The 18330-nt window shown below is 40.1% G+C and overlaps 1 protein-coding gene across 1 annotated transcript; it reads right to left on the bottom strand.

Moving 5' to 3' along the window:
* Positions 1-554: 554 nt before the first annotated feature.
* Positions 555-18240, bottom strand: bckdk (branched chain ketoacid dehydrogenase kinase). The gene is made up of 11 exons (XM_047606809.1): positions 17978-18240; positions 14688-14756; positions 14478-14588; positions 11710-11757; positions 9843-9962; positions 8741-8839; positions 8384-8457; positions 7967-8095; positions 6662-6751; positions 3630-3785; positions 555-3536 (listed from the first exon to the last, which is right to left on the bottom strand). The coding sequence occupies exons 1-11, from the start codon at positions 18221-18223 to the stop codon at positions 3392-3394; spliced, it is 1287 nt and encodes a 428-aa protein (XP_047462765.1). The 5' UTR covers positions 18224-18240; the 3' UTR covers positions 555-3391.
* Between the last annotated feature and the right edge of the window lie 90 nt (positions 18241-18330).

Consider the following 18330-nt stretch of genomic DNA (forward strand, 5'->3'; position numbering starts at 1 on the left):
TTTTCCGTATGAACTAACTTCACTGAAAGCTGTTGATCGAAGGTGAGGTCAGGTCAAGCCTCTTAAGTTATATCCACAGCAAATAAAATCACCTTTATTTATTTATGGCTGATTTGTTCTTTTTTTTTTTTTTTTATCCCGATCACACAAAAACATTTAGAGTCCTCAATATTTTGGCTTTTTAACTAGTGTGCAAGAACCCTGTTGGACGGACATTCAGGCTTATATTCAAGAATTTAAGTCACGGCTGAATGTTGAAGCATTTATTCAAATTTAGATGAATGGACGAGATGTTTTAGAATAACTATTGAAATTAGTATTTTGTCTGCTACTTTTAATTGTTTCAAAAATGCAAGCATAATTTTCTGTATGTGCATTCCTTTTGTTTTAAATGTCAGTATTTTCTATAGCCTTCTTTAATCTTAGTGATGCTACCAGTTTAATATTATTTAAACTTAAAGGGTATGTATTTTGTTATTTCGGTGTAATTCCACTGCATCTGTATTACCAGTGAATAAATACCAGTGAGTACAAATGAAAATTGATTCTCAGTGTTTCAACCAAGTGAAATTTAATGTCTACAGAGTCCTGAACACAACAGAAAACATGTGGGAGAAAAACTCAAATTTCAGTCTAAAAGTCAAAAAACACTCAATGGCAGAACATTTCATGTCAGTAACATTGTTCGATTCCAGTATTTGGCCTTGCACTGGAGACCCTTTTTTTTTTTTTTTTTTTTAATTTTTACTTCTCATTTGGGCTTTGAAAATGGAAATTTGAGAACAGTTTTATTCAATTTGCCATCGCTTTTCTTTGTTTGTTTCCCCCCCCAAGGCCAGCAGAGGGCGTACAGTACATGGTTTCTGCTTCATAAAAGCCACAAGCTGACCCTCAAATTCCAAAAAAAAAAAAAAAATCAGCCAGTGGAATAAAACAAAACCTCAAATTGCTGGTTATCCACACCTTTAAACATTGTTTACCAGTGTCGTGTTCCCCCCAGTATCCCCGCCCCCACCCCATTTTTACATGCATATATCTTCAAGACCTTCAAAAGCTACAATAAGCACATTAATCCATATAGACTTCTTTAATAAGAACACAGGTACAGATAATACGTTTTCTCTCTCTGTCGCTCTTGTAATTATGTGGGATTATTTCAGTTTCACAACAAATAAATGAGCCTTTCACAAATTCAATCGGATTCAGTTTGAATATTTTACAAGTAAAATATCACGTTCACGACGTCTCATCGGCTGAAATATATCGGTAATCTTGTATGTATGTAAACTCAGTGGGGGAAAAAAAAAAAAAATAAGGAATCAGGAGGCTTTTTGACAAGTATTAATTCATTTGTAAGATCAAGAAAACAAAATATTAATAAGGTAGTCTTTCAAGATTAAGCGCTACAATAAAATGAAACGCTGCTAACTGGGTTATAAAGTTCATAGATTTCCCATCTTGTTAATTAATAAGAGCTCAGTGTGACTAATGCCCTTTCAGATTAAAAAAAAAAAAAAAAAAAGAGACAGAGCCAACAGTATTAGTTCCTACAACAACATATGCTCCTAAATAAAAGTGTAAATGTAACGTTAAGGTTGACAACTGCTGCCCACTGGGGAATGTTCAACACGCTGTGAGGAGGAGTGCTTGTAAATTCTCATGCTGTGGTTCCGGTTTATTGCTGAACGGTTAATTATTTATCGCTGGAAACTCAGAAACTCAGGCTGGCGAAAGGTTCACTGGACATTTTCTCATCCAGATCGGCAACTTGATTATTGTCGCATGTTGCTAATTTGACAGCGCAAATGGTCTCTTTTTCTTCTGCCATATTTCTCACGGTCAGTGCCAGAGCAGGCGGGTAGTTGTCTCATTTCTACAAATGACTAGAGACTACAAACACGCGGATTCCTTGCATGGAAGAGAGAGAGATTATGGCAGTTTGCAACAGGTATAGAGACCTATTTGCCTTTCAAACTGATTTATTTTAGATATTTAGCTGTGATGTTAGGGAAGTGAACATGTATACATTAATAGAAAAGAAGTGGGTAAATTAAATGAATAATAATAAATCAAGATGATGCAATAATCAAGTTGTGATCTGGACTAATTGACCTAAAAAAATAACCTTCTGCAAATCTTAATTTCCATAGTTACCAGTGAACTGACCCATCCTGAAATGTATCTTATAGAAAACCTGTGTCAAAATGACACCTGACTTGAAACACAACTTCTTTACAAAAACTGTAGTGAAAAAAAAAAAAAAAAAATGACAGACAATACTTCTCTGGCATATTTTTAGTTTGAGAGAAATAAAGTGAAAAGCTGCTGTGATTGGTGCAAGTGCCGAGCATTACAATGGGGAAAAATCTATATATTGTGCAAAAAAGAAAAAAAAAACAAAAAACATCCGACGTGAAACTGATGAAACTGAGCGACGCGGCGCGTGTTTGTGTTCGTGTGTGCGTGAAAGGCAACAAAAAGGGAAACCGCTGAAATAAAAAAAGCCAGCATGCAGTTGAGGGACTACGCCTGTCTCACAGTAAGGCAGCTGGACATCTCGGTGGCTCCCCTGTCTGAGCGCTAAAATACTGCAAAGATGTTCGCGACTGTTCTCTGAAAACGGGACCCACGCGGACGTCTGTTAATGAGCATTTGGTGTTTTGGCAGTTTTCTCCTGCATTCGTCAGCCACAGCTGAACCCGGGAGGTTCTGGAGGATATGGCTGAGGGTCGTCGGAGGTTGAGGTTTTTTAGCGGCGCGTGCGCTGAAGCGTAACTCCGCTGAAGCTGACCGCTTTCCTTTTTTGCAAGCCGTGGATGCGTGAATTCAACTACTGACTATGGAGGAACACGCGAGCGGATTGGTGAAGAGATTTCGACAGGGGGTTTTGCTGGAGTGTGTCAGAAGTTTAATCTCGTATCATCTCTACTTTGAGACTACGCCGCCGTCGGCTTCAAACTGAACTTCTTTAAAACCGAAGCTCTTTGTCCTTTCCTTCATCTCCCATCATCATCATCATCATCAATCATCACCACCACAGCCCACTCTCAAGCACGGTTTGTCCCGATAACCCACACATTCAAAAGTTCGACAACTTCAAGACGACATGCCACAGGGCGCAAAACAAAAAGGGAAAACAACGGAAAAATCATTAACTTGAGAGCTAACATAGCTTATAATCAGTCTAAGGCAAAAACAACAACAACAACAACAACAAAAAAAAAAAATCATAAGTAGTGAGTTTGTGAATTTAGGAGCTTTCTGACAAAACAGGAGGTCGTGACTCTTGCGGGACCGAAGACCTCGTCGTTGCCAGCCTTCGTGTTTGGAAACCCTCCGCGCTGCCGCGTGGCCTGGTTCCTAGGTCGGGGCTCTACAAGGTTTACCGGCGTTACACCCTGAAGCTCTCTCCTTTGCCGTCAATGTGGCGCAGACGCAGGTAGACGTCGGTGCCGATGCCCTGCATGGACTGCACGGACAGAGAGCCTCCCAGGTACTCGGCGTAGGCCCTAGAGGTCGGCAGGCCGAAGCCAAACCTGCAAAGACAACATTTTATTTTATTTTTATTTAACATTCTGATGCAATTGTAAGTACATGGGAGAATATAACCGAGTCTGTCAAAGTCTCACCCATGCATCGGGCTGGACTGATTCCCGCTGTTGGTGATGTTGTTGAAGATGTTGCTCATGCGGGGGTCCTGCGCGCTCTCCTCGGCCGTGCTGAAGTGGTAATCCATCACCTTGTCGATGATGTTGTGCGGGATGCCGCCGCCGCGATCTGAGATCCTGAAATCAGGAGAAAGTTGTGTTTGCTGCGCTTCAAGTATTTTATTTCATTGATATAGCACCTTAAAAGCAACATCAACGTGTCACGTAAACATGTATAAACAGGTCACTGTGTCAACGAATGAAAAGCCATTAACACCCAGGGCGACCAGATGAGACAATAAAAACAGATCAAATGCCGCTAAAAGCAGAGGAATGAAGACGGGTCTTAAGGTGCTTCTTAAAAGCCTCAGAGTCAGAGGTTGATCCAGAGACGAGGGGCTCTGAGGATCTGAGGATTCTGAGATATATGAAGGGCTGAAAACCATGGAGGGATTTCTAAACAAGCAGAAGTATTTTGAAGTGTATCCTAACATTAATGAGGAGCCGGTGTAATCATGCGAGAATGGGAGCGATGTGGTCTCGCTTCCCTGACCTCGTTTTCTACTAGTTGGAGACGGGAGATGGTGGCCTGAGTAATACGGAGTGGCGGTAGTCCAGCCTGCATGATATGAATGCATGAAGAACTGTTTCTAGGTCGGAGGGTGACAGGAAGGAACCTGACTGAGTTGGAGGAAACTGGACCTGATAAAAGAATTTACTTGCCTGTTGAAACTTAAGTTACTGTCAAATAAGACACAGAGGTTCTTCACATATGGTGTGATATATTATAGGAGGAGAGGTTTCTTTGCAAGAAATTATTTTTCTCAAAGCAAAGAAAGTGAACTAGCACAATCTGCACAGATTCCGAGTTGGTTCGGTGGTTCAGTTTGATTAGTTTAGTTCCAAAGCCTGTAGCGAGTACTAGGGTTGCCTCAAAGTTCAATTTATCCCAACTTTAAGGCAACAACAAATGGACGTGGCTTATGGTGCGTTCCATTTGTAGTCAGAAGTCGTCCCTCTGAAGTCCTTTTTTTTCTACTCAGAAAGTCGTAGACTCCTCACTACCTCAGAGTTCAGTTTCCAAGATGGCCGCCTCATGTGTAAACAGTAATTCAAAGTTCCTGTAATATTCCGTTTATTAATACTTCTGATTAGCTTTTGTTGCAGTAAACCGGTCGTAAAGACAGTATTTTTCCACATACATACATGTTGAAATGTTGTCATAGTGTAATTTAAGTTTTTCCTGTGTTATATGGGAGCAACATGTCGTGCTAACAATTGCTAAAAACAATAGCCTGGTAAAACCAAAGCAGAGCCAAACAGCGTCGTGGCCAAACTGTTTAAATTAACAATTAAAACTTTTATTTTATAAATTCCTGCCTTGTGTTGTCTTGTAGATTTCAACACTGTAAATATTTCTAGTGAAAAAAAAAACTTATGAGTTGGTTCAAGTCATCTGCTCCATTTACAAAACTTAAATAGTCTATTAATTTATAGCAACAACAGATGGAGCAACAGTGACAATGACGCTAAGAGGTTCTGACTCAGTCCACTCTACGCTCGACTTGTTTCATTAAGTGTGAATAATGTAACCGGGAACATCCACTCGCAAACAACTGTCAGCTTCAAAAGAGAGTTTGAGGATCTACAGGTGGACGCGTGAGAGAAGAGAAGCAGAGAAGTTTCACATCTAGATACATTTTGTCCCGAGCAGCTGAGTGTTTGGAATCAGAGCTCAAACCCTTCATTGTGCTAGAATCAGGCAGGGACACCTTCCTAACCCTCTCACACAAGGTGAGAACTTCAGACACTGGCATAAGAAGTTTAACCTAAATCCTCTGCTCCTTCACTTTGAAAGGAACCAGTTTGGGTGCAGTGGTTTGGGAATTAGGTCAGGTTGCTACCTTGTCAACCGCAGCAGTTTTTCTAGTAAAACAAATAAAACACTCGAGTGATTACCCTCTGGACTCGGGAGGAGTTGAATGACATGACCGTGCTACATTACTGGGCCTCCTGACACCATGCTGTGAACCCACAGGTAGAATATGAAGAGGAGGGAGGAGATACTGAAAACACAGGTCGTTGTTAATGTTGACGCCACATTTGTGTTTTTTCCCATCAGTCATGTGTATTTTGTTGCTCTCTGTGGCTTTTTAAATTGCTCCTCAGGGGTAAAAATGAATAGAATGGAGTCGACGGATGCGCTGGTTCGTCCACAGCACATGATCAATTAAGAGCTAACTTCAACCTATGTGCTAGTTTTTAAACTGTGTTGATAGGTAAAACTAGATTTATCATAAATAATTTACGCCACACTTTTTCCTGAATATGGTCGTCATGTTGGTGCATTACTTATTGTTACATCTGACAGTTTTGTAAATAGTTGTACAAAAAATTCCTGCATTTTAATGGAAATAGTAATAAATAATTTTGTTGTGTGCTGAATTTGTACATAAGCTTTTGAAATATATAGTTTAGATTTGCATTCTGAGTTACAAAAATGGTTCGTGTTCGTGAAGATGAAATATAAATGTAATGTGTCAATTATACTCTGGACTCCACAGGGTTAATTGATATTATACAAGAATATACACTGATCAGCCACAATATTAAAACCACTGACAGGAGAAGTAAATAACATCGACCATCAATATTCTGCTGGGAAACCTTTGGACCTGGTAATGTTGATGTTATTTAGACATGTACCAACCACCTAGACCAGACCAGACCAGACCAGACCAGACCAGACCAGACCAGGCTCCCCCACCCCAAAGCGATGACACTCCTTGATGACAGCAGTCATCCTCAGCAGAATGCAGCCTGACCTAGACACAAAAGCACCATAGACCAACTAAAAGAAAACACCACAAAGTGTTGACCTGGCCTCCAAACTCACCAGATCCCAAACTGATCCAGTATCTTGTGGGATGATCCACAGAGTCTCCTCCCCTCAACCCATAGGACCCAAACCCCTTTAAATCCAAAAAGCTGCGGTAGGAAATGTGACGACTCACCTGATGACAAAGTCAATGTCGTTATTAGCGATGGTAACAACCACGTCGGGCACGTTGTACGGGGTGTCCAGGTGACTCTCCATGGTGGCCCTGAGGAAGTTATGGAGAGTACGAGGTTGAAGAATAACTCTCATTAACAATAACAGCCTTAATTTGAACATTTGACATAGACTGTAAGATGGTGTCATGACGACCTGAACATCATCAAACAAACATGAAATCATGGGAGAAGTTTCCTAAATAAAATATGTTTTTTTTTACACATGTTAAATAAAAAGAAGAACCTTATTGACCTGGACGGTGTCTCTGGGCCACACCTGGAATCATTAATCATCTCCTAAATTAAACACTGTCAACACAGAGCCAGCAGCTCCAGCTCTCGTCGCTAAATGAAGTGTTTGTAGCTCATTTTGATCCATCAAAGACCAACACATCAACGTCTATAACAGAGATTAACATTAAAATAATGGACAGATGATTTCTGGCCGTGACTTGCTACCAAAGACACTATGGAACCAAGAGCATTTTTAACTTGAAATCTAAGGTTTGACAGTCTTTGAATCTAATTAAGTATTTTAAATTAGACATTTATTCTTCATAGCTGCAGCTCTTGGTTTCTCCTGCACCTTGTCAGAATTTCAATCACATTTTATTTATATAGCACGTTTCAGAACAAGTGAATGTCATTCAAAGTGCTTTAAATTTTGATATAAAAATATAAATATAAAAAAAGTGAAACAAACAACAACAAAAAAGGATATGGAAACTAATGCACACTATATAAAGGGTAAGTTAAAATAATAAAACATCAAAAATATATATATATATTTATATAATATATAAGAAATGCAGGATAAAAATATAGAATAAAATATAGAAACACTCAGAATTAAGATGGCAAAAAAAAATTAATAATAAAAAAACAAGTTAATAAATAAGTAAATAAAAATGTGAGAATATAAAACTGAAAAACAGAATAAAATAATAAGACTATGAGATTAAAGGACTATAAGGTTTGACACCTTGATCTGAAAACTGCTGAAAATATGTTTATAAAAGAAAACCTTTTTTCAAAGCACATCTCAATCTCTCCAACACTGATTTTCTTGATCTTAATCCCATAAAGCTACAAATGCAAAACTTCTACATCCTACATGATCATAAGACTGAATGAAGGAAATGTATGAGCTTGACAGAATTTTAAGATTTTATGTTACACTGCAGACATTCAGTTGTTGATTGATGATATAAGGTGAATAATATTCATGTATGTATTGAGTATGTGCTGGGGGGCGGGGGGGTCACCTCATGGCGTTCTTCAGGAGCTCTGGCAGGATGTAATCCAGAGGCAGAGGGATGAAGGGGAAGCGAGCGGCTACGTGTCCGTTGATCCTCACCCTGGGTGAGTTACCGTACTGGTGTTCACACAGACGCCTGTCAGACACCAGGAGCATTTATCAATAATAATAAAAAAAACATTTTAACACTATCTAACAATCATTTCTTTCCACTCTGACTCTGTGTGAACTCTGTAAAAGTGTCCTCAGAAAGGTCACTTGATAAGATTACAAAAGGTAAACAGTAACGATAGCTCATATCTCATTCACAGCTCCAGGCAGCGATTCCTGATGCTTTATCAGCTCAACTCTGACCCACCGCGGTCAACAGGAGCAGAAAGTCGCCTGAAGGTGATAAGCGAGCGAAGCGGCGCTAAATTCTTACCTGGCAAAGTCCACCCACTTCTCTATGATCTTCTTGGGGGAGAGACGTCTGCATATGATCCCGACAAAGTCAGGCTGAAACCAACATTAATTATTATTATTATTTTCAAAGAATTAATTAAATTTCTACAAATAAAAAGTGTTAAATTACAAACTGCTACTTATAGAACAGTTCTCTGTGTCTTGTAATAAAAGCTTATCTGTGTTCACTTAAAAGAAACGACTGATAGGAGATGATTTTATTGCTGTTCTATTGACCACCATGAAACTTCTCCCTGAGGCTCGTCATTAAGGCTCTGGACAAACAACACGGATCAAAGGTCAAAGAAAAAAAAAACAGAGAAACATTCAGGCGTACGTTATCCTCGTGGAGGGCGAGGTGGTGCGTGGCGAGCATTCGGATTCCCAGACGGGAGCAGAGCGTTGTGTCCAGGAAGCTGCGGAGCATCGTCTCATCCTGCAACGACAAGAAAAGGCAGGTTGATGCTCCTGTACGAGTAAAAACACATTTACATTCAACTCATTTGACTTAACACCGATCTGGCATAACATTATGACCACCTTCCTAATATTGTGTAGGTCTCCCTTGTGTCTCCAAAATACTTGTAACTCATCAGAGAACGGACATGGGCCTTGTGAGGGTCCTGTGGCGTCTGGTACAGAACGCTTTTAGTGGATCTATGATGGATCATCCCACAGATACTTGATCAGTTTGGGATCTAGTGAATTTAACCCTAACAACTCGTGTTTTTGAGTTGTTCCTAAAGTGTTTTTGTGTGTGTCTGTGTCAGGCTGCATCCTGCTGCCATCAACGAGCGTCACTGCTATGAAACATCCACATAAATGCCAGGTCCAGAAGTTTCCCAGCAGAACATTGGGCCTCATGCAAGAACCGTTCTTACGATCAAAAGTGTTGCCCATGAATGATTCAGGAGACCTTTTCTGCATTCAGCATTTTTTTTTTCTCCCGTATTTAGAATTTTCTCTCGGGTATGAGCACAATTTACAAGTGATCCGGCCCTCACGAGAAACTGCAAGTTCTTTACCTATTAATTGTATATTTAATTAGTTTTAATTGTTTTTAATAAAATAATAAAATCTACAAAATTAATCTGAAGATCTGATGTGTGAAACTTATCCTTTTTTGTTTTTCTTGCGGCGCTTATTATGCAAATACGCTATCCTCAAGTACGCACTAGTGGTTTTCATCGTTAGAAGTGTTTGTTGACAGGGCGTGTTTGTACGAACGCAACATAAGAAAAAAGGGAAGAGAAATTCAGTATAAGAATAGAAAAATGTTCTTGCATGAGCCCCACTGTACTGTCACAAGACGACCAGCGTTACTTACTCTACCTGCCAGTGGTTTTAATGTTGTGGCGGATCGGTGTTAAGTGTCCCCCCTGCAGTAACAGACTGGCCCTTTGACCATCGAGTGCTGTGGGGCGCAGCTCTTCCAGTACCTGGATGTGTCTGCGACACTCCCTGAAGCCCTGGGCCAACATGGTGACCACGTCTTTGTGGTCGTCCAGCAGCTGCTGCACCAGTTTACAGAAACGAGCCTCCGCGTCCTGATCCTTGATCTGAAAAAAGAGGAGAGGAGGGACGCTGTGAAAGAAGCCCACTCTAAAAACATTTTTACTTTTGAGAACATCTGTCTTAATTAAGTTTTGAATTTGACGTCTTTCTGGTGAACTGACGTATTTTAACTTGGTCCTGTTTGGACTTTGATCATCATCATCATCATCAGAGGACGTTCACGGCTGCTTTCTGTTCTGTCTTTCGCTATCAGATGAAACTAGACTCTTCCTGCACAGACGCTTCGCGTTAGAGACGTTGCAGCAGCTTCACGGTGCATAATCTCTCCTTTCAAGTCTCTCGGTTCAGCGGATTCCTCAGTGAACAGTGAAACTCCTTCAGGATGACAGGACTCGGCTGTCTCCCCAAATTAGCCCCGCGAACCTTTTTAGACGCTATAATTTAGCTTTTATAGTTCAGGTGACTCCACCTCAGGGACGGAGAACACGAGCAGGAGAGAGAAACTCAGATTTATTTATTTATTAAATCAAAGCTGCGTTTCTTTTAAATCTGTCTGTGAAAGGATTTTTTTGTTCTAATCTCTTTTGAAATGTGTTTATAAAACAGCTCTCTCTCTCTCCTTTTTTTTCTTTTTTTCGTATAAACTACTGAGAGATGTGTTTGTTTTCTGGTGGCAGAAAAAGCCAGAGGGAAGCTACAGCTTTCTACATCTAACTGCTACTGGAAATGGATTCAAACAGAGCAGAACACAAAACACGTTCAGCAGGTTCGTTTTTAAACGTACTGAACATGAACCAACAACGAGAAAGAAAAAAAAATTAAGATAAGTAAATAAGATATGGTTTATTCATCCCTCAGTGGGATAACGGAGCAACATGTTCACTTATGCTTTTTACTATTTTTTTAATACTGATGCATTAATTCTGATTCTTACATATTCTTATTGCATATATTGCTCCTTCTTCTGAACACTATAAATAAATAAAAAGCAATTTCCCTTTAGGATTAATAAAGTAAATCTGATGTTGAAATCTCGTTATTAACAGCAGCAGAGACGTTCAGTCATCACAGTGCTCATATGAGTGGACTATGGATGGAAAAAGAATAAAAATAAGAACAGAAAAACAGGAAAGATACATTATAAACAAGGCAGCATTCAAGTATGATATAAAAAAAATGAGTATGATTATAAACAAAGACAGACTTGTGATCAGATATTCTGATTCATCCAAGGACATTTATCTTTTTACTCGTCTGTGAGCAACTTATGAATGTAAACACTTGGAAACACGTGGGAAAGTTTGTCTGTACTGAATCGTGTGAAAGAGCCTTTGTCTCTGCACGTCTGAGAACTGAGTTAAAGTCACTGAGAGCTTTTAAATCCCGATCTGAGGGCACTTGAGGCCGACTCCCTGATATGCACTTGCTTTTATTTGCCTCTTGTTTTCATGTGGTAAATGAGTCATTTTATAGCTGCGTTTTGTATCTGCTGTAAAAAAAAATCTGACCTCAGTGGGATCCTCCTGGTGTTGTGTGCACGTCTTGTTGTAATGTTTTTATTTGTGTGAAATACTCTGGGTTGCATTTTTGTAGGAAAAGTGAAATACAAATAAAGTTTAATTTGAAATAAAGTTCAGATAAAAGAAAAAACAAAAAAAGCCAGCGCTGAACCAATCCTGCAGCTGCTCCAAACATCTCATCACTTCCTGTTTTGCTCACGATCTAGAGAACAACTTGAACTTATGACCCCTCCTGTGTGTGTGTGTATATACATATATATATAAAACTTACCTGAGGAAAGTCAATTAGCATGTGGTAGGCTCTGATATACAGTTCATGCTGTAAGACAAGAGAGAAGAGACCATGTGAATTATCGTTAAAGCTGATTCTCTGCGACTGTTCACTGAACCCCCCACACCCCCACACCCCCTTCACCCCCCTCCCTCCCTCGCTCACCACCCACCCCCCCACCCGGGCCCCTCGACATAACAACATAACAAGTCCACATGTGTCCCACATTATTACCGCAATACTTCAGGAAGCTTCAAATATCGAGAAGCCAGGAAACAAACAAAGTGAAGACGTACTTTCTGATGTGGATGTGTGAAATTTAAAGATCTGCTGCAGGCTTCGTGTTCACCCTTTGATCAAAGAGCTCGTAGTGAAAGTAAAACCCACGTTTGACCTACATTTCACACAAAAGGAGCTTCCCTTATGTAATCTGTACAGAGAGGAGTGATATAAGAAAGGAAGGAATGTAGGTGAAAGTTCGTCGTGAAGTGTGCACAGGGAGAGCTGCCGGGCTCCGGCTATGAACCGAGAAGGCTGAGCAGGGTACAAGAACAAAAAAACAACAAAAAAAAAAAGACACAATCCAGACTGCTTTTTGTGTCGGAGCGACATTTAACTAGACAGACTGTGGACTCGGTGCCAAGAGGCTTAGAGGAACTTTGTCTAAATCAGCGTTCGAGCTCGACTCAATGTGCCTCCACAGGTTTAGCTGGAAGGAAACTTCTCCTGGATAAAAACTGATAATAGCAGGAAAAAGTCCATAAGTCCTTAAGAGTCACTAGTGAATAAAATCAGGAATTAAATAGAGAGGTAACACAAATATATACACTCTTTAATCAATGCAAACCCATTAAATATTTGACATCTCTAAATATATCATTAACAGATTAGTTTTAATTATTCTTGATAATAGTTTTTCATACCAAATGTTACAGATAAAAAGAATATATGATATAAAGCCACTTAAATATATCCTTTTCTAATTTAAGGTGCTCTGCACATTTCTCCAGAGTCATGTAACAGGTGTTCTGGATGCACATGTGGGATGAAATTGTTTAAATTGCTGGTGTCAGATTGACCCCGAGGATAAGAAGTGTGTGTGAAGGTAACACGAGGGTTTAAACTTTTTCAAAGTGTTTTGCTTCTCTTTACAGGCTTCAGTCTGCAGCGAAAGGATCATGTCGCTCTAACCCAAACACTGAGGGCTACGTCTGCTGCCAAGTTTATATCTTCATCCGGCGTCACGCGTTTCTAATAAACAGGCGCCACTGAAAAAGTCTGCAGGGGAAGGGTGCTGACTGCATGTCGTAGCAGCAGGCAGCCTTTCAACATTAACGTTCTGATTTAATGTGTCTCGGGGGGAAATATTAGGAAAATACAAGAACCTCTAAGATTCGAGTCAGGCATTAATTAGCAGCCATTCATCATTTTAGTTGAGTTGAGTCACCTTTCTGTATTTTTTTTTTATTAAACCAGTCTACTTTAGAGTCGCGCTATCGCATCATGATGCTTACATACACCGATCAGCCATAACATTATGACTGGCTGGTCATAATCAATAGCTGAATGAATAGCTGATTATCATTTGTCCCCATAGTTGATGTTAGAAGCAGTAAAACTAAAAGTGGAAGGAGCGTAAAGAGCATCCAGGACGACTCCTCCACCCACTCCACAGCTCACTGGCCAGTCTGAAGACAATCATTCTACCTGAACGCACCGCACAACGCCACAGGAGGACATTCCTGCCTGTGGTCATCAAACGTGGCCACGCCTCACACTTCACTTTCTTATTTATTTTAACCTCGGTTACACTGTAAACACTTGTGCAATATTGGTTTTTAGGCGTCTTACATCCTGTTTTTTATTCTTTTTTTACATGACTTTATCCTATTTGTATTTGACTCTGTTTGTCACTGTTGAACTGCAACTTTATGGGAGCAACAAAAACTATTTCCTGCAAGGATTAATGAAGTATTCTGATTCTGATTGCAGAGAGGACCACAGTGTGGAGACAGAGCATAACCGCAGCATAACTGCAGCTAAAACTGCAGCTTCTGCAGGGTGTTCCTGGTCTGCAGTGATCAGCACCCATCAAAAGTGGTCACGGTTCAGCCATGGCTCAGGCTGGTTCTGATAGAAAAGAAAAGTGGATCACAGTTTGTTTTTGTGTGATGCTGTGTAGCTGCAGACCAGTCAGGGTGTGCGTGCTGACCCCTCTCCACTGCTTTAACAGGGTTCCTACGTAACTGAACTTTCAAAATTTTCCAGACCCTAATTTCCAGACTTCTAGGTAAAAAAGAAAATCAAATTTAATTTATGGCATTTGAGTAAATACTTGAGTATCATGTAAATAAATTATGGAATTAATGGTTTATTTTCATTGCAAGTTGCACAAGAATCATCCATCAATGCCAAGCGCATTTTTCCATACACTGGTTTGCATTTTCCACGCTTGCGTAGGATCCCTGCTTTAAGCTCGTACCCTGGAAGGAGGCGGCCCCGTCGGCTGAACCGCGTTTATCTTTTGCATCACATGGATGGCCGAGTGTGTGTGTGCATTGCTTATCTGGGGAACATATGGCACCTGGAAGCCAGGAAACATTGCTGTTTCCATGAGGACGTGTTCAGGAGTCAAAGCAGCATCTACGTAAACCCAGGGTTTATGGCTGGTGGTTTTAATGTAGTGGCCGATTGTTGCACATCTTCCGCATATATAACTGTAATGTGAGATCCGGTGCAGGTCACACAATAATGCTTTGCCTCCTTACCACTTGCAGAATGGTGGGGTTGCAGCCAATGATGAAGGGCAAATTGCGGAAGCCCTTGATGCGATGGGCGATCCGTACAGGCAGCTCCTTGTGGAGGTACTTGGCACTGCTCTGAGGCGACACACAAACACACGACAGTGAAGAACGGGGCGTAGGCTCGGAAACAATCTGAAAACACGCACTTCCTCTCTGCGTGGCTCAAACATTTACCAAGATGTGGTGTCCGTCCGGAGACTTCCCGGAATACAGCAGGGTCGCTAGGGTCAGTCGCACAGAGGCCTGGGGAGAGTGACGAAATAGTTTCACACTTTCACAACCACTGTTTCACATCTTATACAACATCTAGGTTTAAGTGGTGGCACCAGAAACGCGACACTCGTAAACAGAATTCTTCATGAAACTGAGGCATTTAACAAAAGGGCAGGATGTGAAGTGTTTAAAAACTTTTATACAGCCTGGGACATCTCACAGATTTATGTTATACACGACAGGCCAAGAGTTTGGAAGGAACTTCAAGTTTCTGTTCACAATGGGATATTTTAGGATGCACTTACTGCATGATCAGACCTTTTATTGATATGAACCATTTCCCTCATATTTACCTTTAGGTGTAGAAAAGAAGGGCTCAGTTTTTTGCAAGATTGCAAGTTTTTTGCAAGACTCTTGCAAGATTTGCAAGTGTCACAACTTAAGCGCAAAAAACAACAACAAAAAACCCACAATTTGCATTATTCACTTTAACTCTTTGGGTTTTGAGAGTCTGCATATAAATATCCCTCATATATGTCATGCTGTTGTTAAAGCCAGAGGAGGTGACTTTGAAGAAAGGAAATACCTGATCATTATAGTAAAAACGTCTTCTGATACGTTACTCTTTGCATAATAATCATGTACGTCAGCAGAAACATAAAACTACTGTGTTAGTCTGAACAGATGTACATTAACATATGATTAAAGGTTAAATTTCACACACCAGCCGTCACTTTATCTGAGCCAAACAACAACTTAGAGTATGTACACCTGTTAAAACAACATCAACAACAAAGCAACAGGTGCCACTGGAGCCGTCACGGGTTTTGATTATTCAAATCTAAAAACATCCACTGAATATCACAGTGTTACATCAAGAAAAACACTTAGCACCAGGGCTTTATTTAAAGTATTAAATATATTTTTGTTAAACAAGTCAATGACGAGCAACATGGTTCCAATTTGAGAAGCAGAAGTAATAATAATACTGATTTTAGGGGGTATGTTGTTGAATTTATAGCTCATATTAAAATCCAAAATGTATCCGAGTGTTTTAGCTTTGTTAAAAAAAAAACTGCTTTGCTTGAATATGTGTTGAGTGCCCTGCAAACCAGAACAAGACTGGACCGGTCCGACCCCACCTGAATCCGCTTCACCCTGATATGACACATAATGTGAAATGCTGCAAAAGTTTTCTGCTCTGCAAACCTGCTCGTAAAACGCACAAGTGGAGACTTTAGTAGGAAAATCTAGAGCAGAGGAGCCGCTGTGATCTACGCGGTTTCACCGTCTGTCCCTTTAAATGTCTCGTGCAGCGGTTCCCACAAGCTGAGAACCGCTGCACGAGCTTAATGTGTGACTCGGGGTCATGAGACAACGAGCGGCCCAACATGTTGTTACTCTTTGTCCTATCAGTGCTGAACACTGTAATACGTCGACCAGTATCTTGTAAATGTTTTGTTTGTTTAATGCAACCAGCCAGGGACGACTATATTTCTTTGAAGGATGAGCTTTATTTAAGTGTTTAATTTCAACACGCAGCCACAAACCACTTCCTCATTTTACTGGGAGGAAACACTTGCGACATTTGTTTTTGCTTGAGTGAAAAACTCTTTGTGCCTTTGTTTTGACTTCTTGTTACTTGGGTTATAATACTTTTTAACTTTTAATTTTTTTTTTACTACGTCACTTGCATCTAGCAAAGTGTCACTATAAAAGCAACAACATTTATTTAGTTATTTGTGTTTAGGCTTTTTTATGTATTTGAATTTAATGTATAGCTGCAAATAACTTATCAATTAATCGGCTAATCAACAAACTCTTTGTTCATTACTGCAACACGCAGTATTTTAACAAGTTGCATTATATAAAACAACATTTCTAGTTTATTTAATCTAATTTAATTCAACATGAAGTGAAATGGGAATAAATACTTAATTTTTTGGAATATTTTAGCCAGTACAACATATACACCGAATATGTATATAAACTGATCTGGCATAACATTATGACAACCTTCCCAATATTGTGTAGGTCTTCCTTGTTCCTCCAAAAACAGAGTTGTGACTCATCAGAAAACGGACGTGGGCTTTCTGAGGGTGTCCTGTGGTGTCTGGTGACAGGATGTTGTTAGTGGTGGGTCTTTGGGTCCTATAGGGTGAAGGGGAGGAGGCTCCAGGTCCAAACTTTCCACAGCAGAACATTAAATTATCATTATGGTCAATGTAATTTACTTCTCCTGTCAGTGGTTTTAATGTTGTAGCCAATCCGTGTATATGTGGAAACTTTTAACACATTCTAGTGTGTAATACAACAACATTTATTATTATTTTTGTTTGTTTATGTACTAAAAAAACTAAAAAAATTAATGTGAAGAAAGTCAAGAAAAGAATGTCGAAAATTAAAGGATAATAATAACAATATTCATAATAATACTAATAATATTAATAAAAGAGTTTGTTTAAAAGAAGAAAAACATATGAAAATGCTAAATATAAATAAATAAATTAGGCATCGTAAATCCGGATTGTTCCGTTGCCTTCACATTAACTGGGTCAACGTAACCTCCATCTGAAACTTAACACCACCTACTCCCTTGTTATTGGTCGATCAAACCCAGCCTGGCTCAGATACCAAGATTTTTTACTTACAACTTTTGTTTTTGGCTCAACCTCGGTGACAGTAACTTCAGCCGCTTCATTTATTTCAACGTATTAAATGTTTAGCTAAAACATCGTCGCGCTGCCTTCACTGCTCAGTGTCAAAACAGTCATATCAAAGCTAGCTCGATCTGGAGGAACCTTAACGACCTCTGAGACCTTAGATTATAATGATATGCATTATGACCTTAAACATAATAACGCAATAAAAATATATAATATCAATAAAACGAATGCAATAGATTCTGTTTTTGCTTTTTATATATTTATAAAGCTTTGACTTTTATTAAATGTGAAATGAGGGGTAATCATTTAATTTATAATCCGCGGACATTTCGTTTGTGATGAAGCCCTTTTTTCTGGGTTTAAAATCGTTTTGAAAGTCTCGATTTCGCTTTAAATGTGTGGATTAATGTATCTAATTTTATATAACACCTCGTGTCGGTTAAATAAATTCGCGTTTACTGACTTTTTTTGCGTTTCCCTGAACACACCACAACCCATGCTAACGGGTTAGCTTACCGCTCCCTCGTTGCCACCCCTGTAGCCCCTTGTCACACGAGAAACCGGCAAAAAAGACTAATTTTTTACCTTTTCCGCTGACACGTCGATGGCAGACTGGTTGTAAAACGACGTGACAGTCTTCGACCGCTCTCTCGCCATCTCCGAGAATCCCTGCATGGAGGACGTGGAGCGAAATCTGCGGGTGCCCGCGGCTGACATCGGCGGCACTGTTGTGGTGACGGCGGCCGGGAAGAGGCTGCCGAGCCTCGGCCTGGCCCTGCAGGCAGCGCCGCTCAGCATCTCGGACGCTAACGCCGCCAAACCCGGACGCATTTTTGGAGACTCGGTGTGTGTGTGCGTGTGAACGGGGCTGCCCTGTTCCCGTAACAAGCACTAAAAATCTACGGCTGCTACGAGGCCATTAGGGTCTGAGTGTGCAC

Source organism: Mugil cephalus, chromosome 15 (assembly GCF_022458985.1).
Source record: "Mugil cephalus isolate CIBA_MC_2020 chromosome 15, CIBA_Mcephalus_1.1, whole genome shotgun sequence".
In the NCBI taxonomy this organism is placed as follows: Eukaryota; Metazoa; Chordata; class Actinopteri; order Mugiliformes; family Mugilidae; genus Mugil; species Mugil cephalus.

What these genes read in the sequence shown, in the direction of transcription:
- bckdk (XM_047606809.1), bottom strand. Translation starts at nt 18,223, where the DNA reads ATGCGTCCGGGTTTGGCGGCGTTAGCGTCCGAGATGCTGAGCGGCGCT. An exon ending in CGGACGGACACCACATCTTG is followed by an intron (nt 14,589 to 14,687) that starts GTAAATGTTTGA and finishes GTGTCGCCTCAG; the next exon opens with AGCAGTGCCAAGTACCTCCA. An exon ending in TGCTAATTGACTTTCCTCAG is followed by an intron (nt 9,963 to 11,709) that starts GTAAGTTTTATA and finishes CTCTTTTTTCAG; the next exon opens with ATCAAGGATCAGGACGCGGA.